Raw genomic sequence first — 13,036 nt, forward strand, 5'->3', positions numbered from 1 at the left:
TCTTTCTCCAAAGAATACTGGAGTGGTTTGCTATTCCGTTCTCCAAGGGATCTTCCCAACCCAGAAACTGAACCCAGGTCTCCTGCATTGCAGGCAGATGCTTTACCGCCTGAGCCACCAAGACTTGGTATTAAGTAAAAGAAGCATGTCATGGGACAATTATATAACAAAGCCCAATTTTCATTAGAAAAACTCTGTGTGTGTGTGTGTGTGTGTATTTGCATAAAGCATAGAAAAAAATTAATATGCACTTAACTACAGTCTAAAGGTAGGAAGATAATTAGGGAAAGGAGCAGTAAACAAATTCACAAACTAGAAAAGTAAATCTTGGATCTGGGGTGAAAAGCGTCATTGAAAGGGTCATTACAATTGCTTTATAAGGAATGATTGGGCTCTTAGAGGCACTATGATTGGCATTAGATGTAAAAATGTTGAAGGTGCCATCAAGTCCCAGACCAACAGAGTGATCTGGAGAAGTGACTTTTCTCTGTGAACTTTATTTAGTCTCTCCCCAGGATGCATGTGGGTCAAAATGAAATAAAGTCTTTGTATGAAAAGAGGGTGAAAACAGCCAAGCGCCATCCAGATTCAGCTTCCAGCTGTTCTGTGATGCAGACGTTAAAGATAAGGAGCTCAAGACCAGAGATCACACTCCACCCAGGTAGTCTTTCCATCAGTATCTTGTCTCTGGTTTCTCTAGGGGTTCCTTTTTCAGTTTTCAGCTGGGATGGCAACACCAGCCTCTCTTGACAACATTCTATGGTGTTGCATTATCCTTTTTGGCCTCTGAACCACTCAACTATGGAGAATTATAAACTGTCTCCAGTCTTTATCTGCAGAAAAGGCCAGGGGGGCTCAGCCTTCCCTGCTGGCTCAGCTGGAGCCTTGGGGGCATTGTCCCCAGAAATGTGACTTCTCAGTCCCAATGATGAGTTCATCCTTGTATGTTCAACTGAGAGAAAGGATGGGGACAGATGGGTTCAATGGCAGATTGTCAGAGGGGTTGGGTGGTAGAACCAGAGGCAGAAGAAAGGCCGAAGAGGCCCAGAGAAGGAGGCCTGGGGGAAAGTGTAGATGTGGGACCCATCAGCCACACTATAGAAGGAGACATGCCCAGCTTCATAGTCCAAGAAGACCCCCACCCGGCTGGGGGGCTCACTCAGGGGGAGGGCAGTCCGAGGGGAGGTGAGGGCCTGGTACTTATTAGCATAGAGTTCCACAGCCCAGAATCCATTCTGAGGTGATTCTGTGATCCCCCAAGCCCTATCCACGTTTTCCTCACAAACCCCCAGCTCCCAGTAAGTCCTGTCGCCCACTTCTACCTCCCAGTAATGTCTCCCCGAAGAGAAGGACCTATGGCCCAGCACACAAGGGTCAAAAGAAAACCTCTCAGGTTTTTCAGGAAGATTCTGCCACAAGTTTCTCCGCTTCACACTTTGGTTATCTTCAGACAGAAAGAGTTCAAAGAAGGCAGTATTTGGATCCAGAGTCACATGAGCTGTGGAAAGAGTGAGAGAGAACAGATGTCCTGTCAACTCCCGTATCCCAGGGCCCTCAGTGACTGGGAAGTGGGGAGAAAAGAAGCCATTCCTAACCCATGAAGTTGCCTTCCTTCCTCCACAAAAGAGCTGGAGTGATAAGCATCTCCCCCAGATGTCCTCAAGATCATACTTCAAAGAGCTATTAGGAGAATTCAGAGACTTACAAGGAGGAGATAATCCAGAGGTTCCAGGTCCCTGGGAGCAGGGGTGGCTAATCACAACCCCCCACCCCATCCTCTCATCCCTCACAGCATTTTGTACAATACCCTCTCATGTCACTGCACTATTATTGTTTATTTCATATTTCTCTCCTCTACCAGACCAGGACCCCAAAAAATAAAGACTATGTTTGTTCATCTTTGTATTCCTACTGTCTAGCATTGTCAGACTCTGCCTCACAGTTGGTGCTTAACAATATTTCCAGAATAAAGGGCTAGGGAAGGTTCTTGGACAGCCTCTAGCCACCTCTCTCTGCCAACCTGAAGCCCCAGGACATTTCATGGATTATCTGGCCAGAGATTTTTGGCCAACTGTGTAAAACATCTGATCAATGAATTTTTAATAGACTGTTCCTGAATCTCACAGGTTAGAAGAGTTGTATGGGAGAAATTTTTATGGGTCCATCAAACATTGGCTCCTTTTCCTCCTAGGTGCATAGCAAGATGACATTTTCCAGTCCCTCTTGGGTATCCAGCAGAAGAGTTGGCTGCTTCCAGGCCTCACCAATAAGAAAACCTTTACACAATACTTGCATTCCTTTTTCTGCCATTTGCTGGCTTAGTGTAGAGTAGAGTGAGGCCCTAGGTCAAAATCTAGCAAAGCTCCCACATCCCCATCTGCTCTGTCCTGAACACTGAAGAGATGGAGTAATATGCTATTGTTGTGTTTACATAATGAGATGCTCTGAGGGGAGAGAAGCTAGGTGGACAGAGTGGCCACATCTCCTCTAAGATGCACAGAACCCACTAGAAACGGAATGTCATCTGAATGTAATCTTTCTAGTTGTACCCTAAGGCCCATGATGCTGAAGATATTGAGTGATAGTTGCTCAGTCATGCCTGACTCTTTGCAACCCCATGGACTGTAGCCTGCCTGGGTCCTCTGTCTCTAGAATTCTCCAGGCAAGATTACTGGAATGGGTTGCCATGAGTAGTAGAGAAACTCAAGAGAGAAAGTAGATGAGGAGCCCTTTAAGAAGGAAAAATTAAAAAAAATATGGTATAAACTTCTGGAAAGGAAAAAGGTGCAGGTGCTGAAATGAAACTGGGTAATACTTGATCTTGATGTTACTTGGATCTTCCCTAGGTCTCCATTCATTGCCTGCCCAACCACTATTTGGAGCTGGAAGATGGAGAAAGACCACTAAGATCTTCTTTTATGGAGTTCTGGGCCTGATACCGTAAGAATCAGATAGTCACTCACCAGCATAGGACCGAGCTTTTTTCCAGTCTGTAATAGAAAAAAGAGAGGTGAGTTCTCCCTGGGGAGAGCCATACATTTCTTGGCCCTTTCTCTGTGCTGGTTGCCTTTCCTTCCCTCCTTGGCACCCTCATCACTCATCTCCAGAGCTTGTCTGGGCTCCTTCCCTCATGTTCCTAAAAGGGAAAATGTCTAGGAGGAAGGAGGCCAGACAAAATGTATTCTTCTGTTTCCCCTTCTTGTTTCCTAAGCACAGGCTCCAACTCCACTAGGAGCTCTTTACTCATCTCTCTGCATTCCCTATACCAGACGGCTTTGTGCCTCAATAGCTGAAAGGCATCAGCTTATGCAAACACGCGAAGGCTGCCATCGCAGGGGACATGGTCCTGGATACAGGACAGAACTCTGAGGGATTCACTCCTTTCTTCACTGTGATCATGCGTTAGTCATTCCCACAGCCAGGCACCTGACCCCATCTCCTGCATCTTTTCCATGACCTCCATACACTGTCCTGCATGGAGTAAGGATGGCTAGCTGCCTGGATATCTATCTCTTACTTAGCTAGTCTCTGCAGGAAACATGGCTTTTTCATAGTTAATATGTCACTTCTTGCTGTGATTAGGGAGTCCCATACACTTATTATTTATTTATTTTTGTACCCTCACCTGGGGAGCTGCCCGTGTGCTCTGGGCTCTGTATCCACTATTAGCTCACAGCTCTTGCCTTGATCCCAACATGTTATTAGCCACAACTCATTAGCCATGAAACCCAAAGCCAGTTTAATTAACTATTCAATGTCTCCATTTCTACATCTGTAGGATGGAGATCAGACTAACACCTGCTAGTTAATTTATCTGGGGGAGGACCCAGACTAATACCTGCAAAAATACTGAATCACCATGCTGAACACCTGAAACTAACACAATATTGTAAATATATTATACTCCAATTAATAAAATTTTCTAATCTAAAAAAGGCATTTTAAATTACAAAAGGTCACCAAAAAAACGAAAAAGAAAGAAAGAAAAAGATACAGAGGAGAAGTAAGAATAGCTTATATTTCTAGCCCTGACCTCCTGTATGGACTACACACTTGATTATCCGCCTGCTCTGCATCTTCACTTGCATCACTAACACCCTGTTTAACATTTTGATTCTGTGCTACCCCCTCCCCTTGCCCCTTGGTTTTCTTTTGGCTTCCCTGTTGCAGAAAAATGGCAATTCCATTTTTACAGTTTCTTAGGCCTAAAAACCGTGGAGTCATCCTTGATCCACTCCTTTACTTTTGCACTACACTATCAACAAGGGTATTTTTACTCTGTTTTAAAAATAAATCCAGCACTGAGGCCCCTCTCACCACTTCCAGCACTCCCCCTTGGTAAAAACCATCCTCATTTCTCCCCTTGATGTCTGAAGTAGCTCCCAGCTGGTCCAGTCATGTCCAACTCTCTGCAATCCTATGGACCGTAGCCCGACAGGCATCTCTGTCCATGGGATTCTCCAGGCAAAAATACTGGTGTGGGTTGACATTTCCTCCTCCAGGGATCTTCCCGACCCAGGGATTGAACCTGTGTCTCTTATATCTCCTGTATTGGCAGGTGTGTTCTTTACCTCTAGCGCCACCAAGTCAATCTCAGTGTAGTATCTAAAGTAACTTCTCAAAACATAAGTCAGGTTCAGTTCCCCTTCTGCTCAAAACCCACCGGCGGCTCCTTTCTCAGAAGCAAAGCCAAAGCCAGCATGGATGACTTTCAAGGCTGTGTGATCTGGCCCTCCAAACCCCTCTGATTCTACCCGTTCCGATTCTCCTGATCACTCCCTGCCTTCTAACAACACCAGCTCCTTTGCTACTCTTCAAACAAACTAGTGTGTTTCTGACTCTGGGCTTTGGCACCATGGTTCTCTCTACTTAGAATGCTTTTCCCTCAGCTATTCCTGTGGCTTGTTCCTCTACTTCACTATCACTCTATTGTATTATAATTTTTTAAATTGAAGTATAGTTGATGTACAATATTTTGTTACAGGTGTACAATTCACCACCCTATTTTAAACTTCACCTTCCAATGCAATATTCTGTTATCTCCTGAGTGCTTATTATCATGTGCCAAACTATGTATTATACTATTTCATTTTTTTTCTATCTTCTTCCACTAGAAGGTAGATTCTTTGTGAAAGGGATATTTCGGTTGTGTTCATTTCTGTGCCTAGGGCACTTAGAAGAGTAACTTAGTTACTAGTTAGTTACTAGTAACATAGATAACAGTTGTGGATCTTTGTTGAGCTGATGAATGAATGAATGAAATGAATAGAGAATCCATGAGGGAAGCAGGAGAGTGAGTGATCCAGGACAAGAATGAAGAAATAGCCTCAGAAAGGGAAAAAGATGCCTGCTCTGTTGAAGTCAGAGCTTACAGATCAGAAAGTGCAGGTGCAGGTGGCAGGGCAGGAAGTTTGCCCCCCTCCCTTCTCTTTTTTCTCTGAGGTGGGGGGTTGCATCACCTTTGGAGGTGTGGGAAAAGGATGTGGTGATGAAGGATCAAAGCTAATGTTCACTGAACTTAGCTACATGCTACGACTGTACTGGGTGTCCTCCACACCTCTATCTCATTTCCTAACATCTGCTCAAAGTAGTAGTTGTAACTAAATCAACTTCTAGGTGGGAAAAGTAGAACTTCAAAGAGGTTAAGGAGCCTGTCCCAGTTTGTCTGAATGAGTAGAACAAACAGGGTCAGCAGATGTGATGAACAGACAGAGGAAATGGGCACAGAAGTGGGAAAACGAATGATACATGTGTGGCACCTCTGGTGGTGTGGTCAGTCCAGTGTGGGGCGGCACGTGTCAGGGAGTGTCCAGGGATGGAACAGAAATTGGACTGGACCATTAAGGGTGACTGCATTGCGGGGATAAAAATTGCAGATTGGACTTTACCTTTTAATGTAGTGTTTCTTCAATTGAGTTATGTAAAAACCTCAGTTAGACACAAATTAATTTCCTCTGAAAATAAATCTTCAAAGTCCCGAGGGAGCCAATTAAAAAATGTAGCAATGAAAGTTAAAATCTGTCTTTACATGGTTCCTTTGTCACTAATGCAGTTATGAACACAGCAGTTAGCTTGGAAACTAGAACCATTCACACAATAATTGATTATCAGGAAAAAAAAAAGATATTAAGCAGGTGATGTAGAATCTGCTTAGGTTGTGTTAGTTTTGACAAAAATTGACATCAAGACAATTTTTCTTAGAAATTTGAAAATCCTTTTAGAATTTACAAATATCCACCCCAGTAAGATGGTAGAAGGCAATGGGAAACCACAGATGGTTTGGGGCTTCAGAAGAATGTAATCAGATTTCTATTTAGCAAGTTTACTTTGAAACTCTAAACTATGGAAAACTTTTCACAGGCAAGGTCTTGTTTATGCTGATTGTTTTTTGAGATTTTTTTGTCTGTTTCTTAATATTTATTTAAACTAAAAGTCTTAAAAGGGAAAAGGGCAGCAGTAGCTCTTGAGGGAACAGAAGCAGCTTGCTGTTGAGAGAAGTGTCTTGATAACCTACTCCCAGGGATCTGTGACAAAAGAAGAAAGAAAGATTGGGGGAGGTATTCTATGCCTGAGAAGGGGTCCTAGGCTAAGCAGTAAAAGGGTTTGCCCTGAGGGAAGGAGAGAAAGGAGCCCCCTTGGGTGGGTGGTGGTAGCATTGGATGGTGCGGGGAGGGGAGGAGGAAGGGCAGGTTGACAACAAAGGGAATGGAGTTCAGTGTTGGTCATAGGTTTGAAAAATCTTTGGGGCATCCATGACATATCAACAGAGCTATTGGGGTTATATGGCTTAAGTCCAGATGGTGCAAGAATGAGCAAGTCCTCAGAGGAAAGAATCAGGAGAAAGGCACTTATTAAATGAAGCAGATAAAGCCTTAGATGAAAAACAAAAATTCCGATTTACTCACCATCCACTTTCTGGGCTTTTCTCCAGCCTGAAGTAGAACAAAGAAACTTCATGAGATCAATGACACGTGAGAGGGTCTCAAATCGTACACACAGGAGGAGGAAGTACGGAACTTACGGAGCTCTCTTTGGAGTTGTTCTACAAAAGGACAAGAAATGAATCAGTACCATTCACAGGCCAGGTTTACACCCTTTCCTGCATCATATGTGCAGTGAGTCCGGAGAGCTGTCCCCAAACTAGAAAAGCCAGGGCACAGTCAGGGTCCCAGGATCGGGGAAGTAAAGAGGTGGGGGTGCTGGTATTGAGGGAGGAAAGACTGAATATAAAAACCTCAACTTCTGGTCCTCTTCTTTCCCCTCTGTCCAATCCCTTTTCCATAGTCTTCTTTGGACCTCACTGCCTCGGTCTTCTGATTCCTTTACCTTTGGTCCAGCATTCTCGATCTTTCTCTCGGCGAAGTTTCCAGATGAAACCAAGAGCAGTCAGCAGGAGAAGTCCCAGAAGAAGCAGGAGTGAGGTCTGAGCTGTTGCCCAAGGAAAGTCCTTCAGGAAGACAGTGCCTGAGCCGGAAGTGCTGGACATTATTCCTGCAGTGAAAAGCGGGAAAAGGCCAAGGCCTGGGGGTGCTGGGGCGCACACTTGCCGCAGGACTCCCTGAGGTGCCTGGGCCAGACCAGTAGCAGAGAGGCCTGGCTGGGAGAATGAATGACTCCAGCTCTGCCCCATTCTCTCCCACAGGAGGGCTGGGAAACCAAGATACTTTGAGAGTCATCATGGAAAAACAACAACAAATAATTATAAAGGCTGTGTGTGTGTGTGTGTGTTAGTTGCTCATGTCTGTGTCTTTGCAACTCCATGGACTGTAGCTTGCCAGGCTCCTCTAACCATGGAATTCTCCAGGTAAGGATACTGGAGTCGGTAAGCCTTTCCCTTCTCCAGGGGATCTTCCCAACCCAGGGATCGAACCCAGTTCTCCTGCATTGCAGGCAGATTCTTTAAGTGTTAAATCAAGGAGGTCCAAATCACTCCTGAAATATGGAACTGAAACTGGGGTCTGGAGGAAGGGATGGAAATTGTCCCCTTTTCCTCAAATTGTGAGAAGAGATGCCTTCCACTGAAAATCACCCTGAACGTGGGAGGAATGTGGGAGCCCCTGATTTTACTTGCATTTGTTAAGAGAAGTATATTTTTGGTAGGGAAGTGGATGATGCTGGGAATTAGAAGCCCTGAGTACTAGTCCCACCTCCACTGCAGACTCTATATGTGATTTCAGCCAAGCCACCCTGTGTCCCTCTGCCTCTGCTATAAAATAGAGAGTTCAATAATATTACCTGTGCTACCAGTACCACCAGATCAACAAGCAAGCTTCGAGAAGAGAACTTAGCTATCTATATGAACTTTTATGCATGTGTTTCTTTTAAATCTCCCTTAGCACCCAGGCCATGCTATTCATTTAATTGCTGTCTAGTGGCTAAGTCACATCTGGCTCTTTTGAGACTCCATGGACTGTAGTCCACCAGCCTCTTCTGTCCATGGGATTCCCTAGGCAACAGTACTGGAGTGGGTTTCTGTTTCCTTCTCCAGGGGATCTTCCCCATCCTTGGATGGAATCTGTGTCATCTGTATTGGCAGGTAGGTTCTTCACCACTGAGCCACCAGGAAGCCCAATAAATACCATTGAGTCAAAAAAAAAAAAAAAATTAGAATGTAAACCTTTTATTTCTCCATCAACAAAAGGATTCCATGTAACTAAAGAGCCTTTCTAAAGAGGTTTTGCAAATTCAATGACACATTTTATGTGCAGGAAAATTTAAATTAATAAAATAAAAGCTACCCATACAAGCCAGAACAGTCATAACTGGACATAAATATAGTAGCCTAAGGCCAATGCCATAAGCAAATTTCCTCCCAGTATCTGATGAATGTCATAGTTGTGAGTATTAAAGAAACAGTGAACAACCAGTTGTTGTTAACCTTCCTAATACAGTAGAGTTTTTATTAACAAAATAGGTTCTGGAAATTTTTCCTGAGACTAAAACATCATGGTTTTTTGTTTGATTACTCATTACGTCTCACAGAAACTTACTTCCTCATTTGTGTATATTTGTCCTTTCTCCATAAAATTTAACCCTAGATTGTGTACTGTTTGTTTTGTATCATTTCCTAGCTATTTTGTACTGGTAATGGCTTTACAATTAATACACTGTATGTCCTAATAAAGGATAATTTTTTAAAAGGTAAATATAAAAAAGACTGTGCAAATAATTTATTTAACTTATTATTTAATAAGAGAACCAGTAAAAATGTTAAAAGTGGTTTAAATGAGGATTTGATTTGCAAAATCTTATATTCTCTATCAGAGAAAAGTCATTTGCATCACTAAGGACAGGAACAATTTGTATTACTCTCAGTGTTCTGTAAATTAACATCTGTCTCTACAAAGTTGTAAATGATCTAGAAAAATAAGCAATGGCTTAGTCCTATGGAATCAGAGATCCCTAATGTGAGAACTACCAGACAGGGTTAGTATTTCACCACAGAAGAGACACCCAGTCATCTTTTTTAACCACTGAAAATCTTTCAGTGGTTATTTTCCTGGCCATTCTTTCTTTTCCCTAGTGTTGAGCACAAAGCAGTCAGGGATGGTTTACACAGAGGCAGCAAATATTTGTTAAACAAATCATTTCCTAAAAAATACTGCAAAGTAGTGCTTTTAAAAAAACCAAGAACGAAAAAAAAAAAAAAAAAAAAAGCAAGAGGACTTCCAGAAATGATCCAGACCATTTGAAAAGAGGCTAAAAGGAAGAGAGAGAACTACACACGTGTATCACCCTCTGTCCCTTTAAAGACCATCCTCACCTGCATCCCTCCGCCCAGCGGCTGTGGCCTCACAGAAGTCCCATCCCTGGGCAAACGGTGAGTACTCAGGGACTCTGACTTGGCATCTCCCAGCGGGAGAGCTACAGGCCTGCCCTCCATGGTGCAGATGAGTCCCATCCTTGTCTGAGCTCATGACCCGAGGGGACTGCTCCTGCTGCTGCTGGATGTCCATGGGCTCCCGTCTCACTTGCGGGGAGAGGGAACCAGGAAGTTCACTGTTCTTCATACCTCGGCTGCAAAGTCAGTCATCCCAGGGTTACTCCCTGCCAAATGAGCTGCTTTCCAACCAGTAAGAGTGAGAAGAGGAAGAGACAGGTAGGAATGAAGGAAGGACGCTGGACCAACCTGAAGATGGGTCACACCTCTCCCTCAGGAGTCTGGGAGAACAGATACATCTGAGTCCCTGCTTAATTTTTGTCCATAACTCTTACAATGTTTTCATCTCTATATATTGGTAGGATCACTAGGTAAAATACCTTGTATTACAGTTTGCTAAATCAGGGAACTTTAAACATAGGAGACTCTCAGTAACCATTTTGCAGAATGAATGAATATAGTTTTCTGTCTGGAGGTTTAGTGGGAGAAACAGAGAATCCAAGCAAGGCAGCAGGCAGAGGGGAGCTGGACTGGGAGGCAAGGAAGCTGGCTTGAGTTTCTAAGCAGAGAGCACTGTCTGTTTGCTGTGGGCCAGACCTGTGCTGAGCACAGAGGCAGGAGCAGAGGAGTAGAGAGAGGAGTCGGAGGGCCTGGGCCTTCCAGAAGCCTGCGGCTCACACCTGCTGGCCGTCTCCCCACCGCCAATTCTCATGCACTCACATTTCTCTGCTCCTCGGGGTGACTCAGTCTTTGAACCACTTTGCGATTCAGACACTAGGCTGGACCCGGGCTCCAGGGATTGTCTGCTGCCTGGTCTCTCAGGCGGGAGCACAGGCAGAGGCTGGGGAGCACTCACGGGCCGGATCTGCCCTTGGCAGGGCACCCTGAGAACTCCAGGTAGACAGACGTGTCTGGTCACGGTGCCCCTGCCCCGATGGTGACACTGTCTATGATGGGGATGAACTCTGGACTGTGAATCCCTTTCCTCTACATTTATGATGTAAGATATCGATGTTTTCAGGGAGAGAAGCGAAGTCTAGAGATCAGCCTGCACACACCTCAGTTGGTCAGTTTCGCCACAGCACTGCCTACTGGGAGCGCATATCACCTGCCATGAGGCCTTTGAGCTCAGCTGCCTTGTTGGCCATATTTCATGGGTCACTGGAGAGAGGGCAGTGACATGGCTGGGGACCTAGGAATGAAGAACAAGCTGGAGGCAAATAATTGTATGTTAAAACAGAACCAAAAAGAAAGCTCAATGCAGGATGTATCTGATACACATTTTTCACTTCTTTAGTCCTATAGGGATTTGCAGGATGGTGAGAGGACAACAGGGACAGGAGCTAGTGCTAGGAAGAAAGGTCAGGTAGGGGTGGAGTCAGAGAATGTGCGATTTTCTTATTATCAGGAGACAACTTTCATGGCGGGCAGGCAAAGTGGGTAAAACTACAAAAATGATGCTCCAGAGCAGTTAGAAGCTGAGAAAGACACAGATCAAATGAGTCACCAAGTATTAATACCCTCAGTAAATTTCAGTGGGATAAACGTTCTGCAAAAGTCCCTTCCAAATCTGAGCCTCTCTCTGGCTGAGGCAGCTTTTTAAGGCCTACAAACCCAGATGATACCCAGATGTGGGTAGTAAATGTGTTCTTGACCTAGAGGCACAGCATTTTGGCTAAAAGCGCAAGTATTTCTAGGGTTATGCCATTTGGATTCATGTTTGAATCCACTTGTTTTGCTGGCTGTGTGACCCTGGGTGTGTTATTTACTCCTCCAAGCTTCCTCTACAAAACATGTTGAACTGTAGTGATGGCTTTGCAGGAAGGCTGTGAAGATGGAACCCGGGTGTGTGTGTGAAGCCTTGGTTCAGTGCCTGGCACAGAACACTCGGTAAATATTAGCTATGGCTCTATTAGCTCTCACACCAATCAACTCAATACTGCGGTTGTTGATTAACATTCAGCTATCCCTCTAGATGGCAAATCCTTGAAAAGAGTTGTCTGGGCGGTTAATCTTTGTTTGAACTTCTCTCACCCTCCCCCAACCCCAATCTACCCCTTACTTTTTCCCATCCGCTGACCCCTGAGGGCAGATTCAGCAGTCTTTGCAGTCTGGTTTCTGGAGGGGACCTGCCCAGAGGGGACGACAGCAAAATCCAAAGGGGATAACTGAGACTCCAGGGTCTCAGTCCCAACTGGGCAGCAGGTGACAGTGGCTGCCTCCCTGCTCTAGAGTCACAGATCTGTTGGGACACTACTGGGGCTGCAAATCTCACCTGCTTGGAAAACACTCTCCCTTTTCTCCTTCAGACCCAGTAGTGATGTTCCTGCACTGACCTCAGAGTATGTCACTGTTCCTTGCTGGTGTCCCTTCCCTGACCTTTGCAAACGGTCCCTCCATTAAGCTCTCTGCAATTGCCTTTCTGGACTGTGCCAGGACCGTGACTGGTTTGGGCCTTTGTTGTTATTGTTCAGTCGCTAAGACGTGTCTGACTCTTTGTGATCCCATGGACTGCAGCACACCAGGCTCATTTGTTCGTGTCTTCAAATGTCATCTCACCCATGAAAGTCTTTGATCCTTACAGCGTCTCCCTCCTAAATCTTCTTCCTATGAACCTTCAAAACTTTTTATGTCAGGAGAGAGGTCCTGGCACTCCATTACCCTTATCAATGAAACCATTTAGAGTCTAGGCTTTCTCAGAATTCATGATAGCACAGATCTCACATAGTTCCCCTCCTTTTCTCCCTATCCTTTTGCAGCAGACAGTCCTGGCTAAGAAGCTTTAATGGATGTATCCAAGGTCACAACACAATTGGTTTTCAGATTTTTAGCCTAGTGATCTTTCCCCGGGCCCATGCTACTCCTGTTTTATTCTGGGAATCTGATCTGGAGGACTTCTAGCGGGGAAGAGACCCTGGTCCTAGGTATGTGGAGACAGGAATTGGCAGTGTTGCTTTTGCTTCTGGCTAAAAGATCTCCTACTGAAGGGATCATTACATAAATAGAAAATGAAAGCAGCCCCTGGTGGTACAAAGGGAGGTGACCCCCCAGGCACAGGAAAGAAATGTACTGAAATAGACTGGAGAGGCAGGGCCTGGAGAGGAAAGGAAATGATGGAGAAGGTGGAGGGCAGGGTTGCTGGCTCACTTCTGATGT

The 13,036-nt window shown here is 44.8% G+C and overlaps 1 protein-coding gene across 2 annotated transcripts; it reads right to left on the reverse strand.

Moving 5' to 3' along the window:
• LOC122697396 (butyrophilin subfamily 1 member A1-like) lies at positions 1 to 10,816 on the reverse strand. 2 transcript variants are annotated; one of them, XM_043908217.1, is made up of 7 exons: positions 10,737 to 10,816; positions 9,764 to 10,017; positions 7,327 to 7,491; positions 7,022 to 7,042; positions 6,906 to 6,932; positions 2,964 to 2,990; positions 1 to 1,498 (listed from the first exon to the last, which is right to left on the reverse strand). In XM_043908217.1, exons 2-7 carry the CDS (start codon positions 10,008 to 10,010, stop codon positions 981 to 983), a joined length of 1,005 nt encoding a protein of 334 aa, XP_043764152.1. In that variant the 5' UTR covers positions 10,011 to 10,017; positions 10,737 to 10,816; the 3' UTR covers positions 1 to 980. The 2 variants fall into 2 exon arrangements, with proteins under 2 accessions (XP_043764152.1, XP_043764153.1); XM_043908218.1 differs by having other exon boundaries at positions 10,601 to 10,737.
• Positions 10,817 to 13,036: the final 2,220 nt, after the last annotated feature.

The sequence above is a fragment of the Cervus elaphus genome, chromosome 7 (genome assembly GCF_910594005.1).
Source record: "Cervus elaphus chromosome 7, mCerEla1.1, whole genome shotgun sequence".
NCBI lineage: Eukaryota > Metazoa > Chordata > Mammalia > Artiodactyla > Cervidae > Cervus > Cervus elaphus.

Bases quoted from the DNA above. Each gene is read 5' to 3' on its own strand.
- LOC122697396 (XM_043908217.1), bottom strand. From the start codon at position 10,010: ATGAAGAACAGTGAACTTCCTGGTTCCCTCTCCCCGCAAGTGAGACGG. The intron at 7,492-9,763 runs GTGAGGATGGTC...TTTTCACTGCAG, and splicing joins CGCTGGGCGGAGGGATGCAG to GAATAATGTCCAGCACTTCC. The intron at 6,933-7,021 runs GTAAGTTCCGTA...GTTCTACTTCAG, and splicing joins ACAACTCCAAAGAGAGCTCC to GCTGGAGAAAAGCCCAGAAA.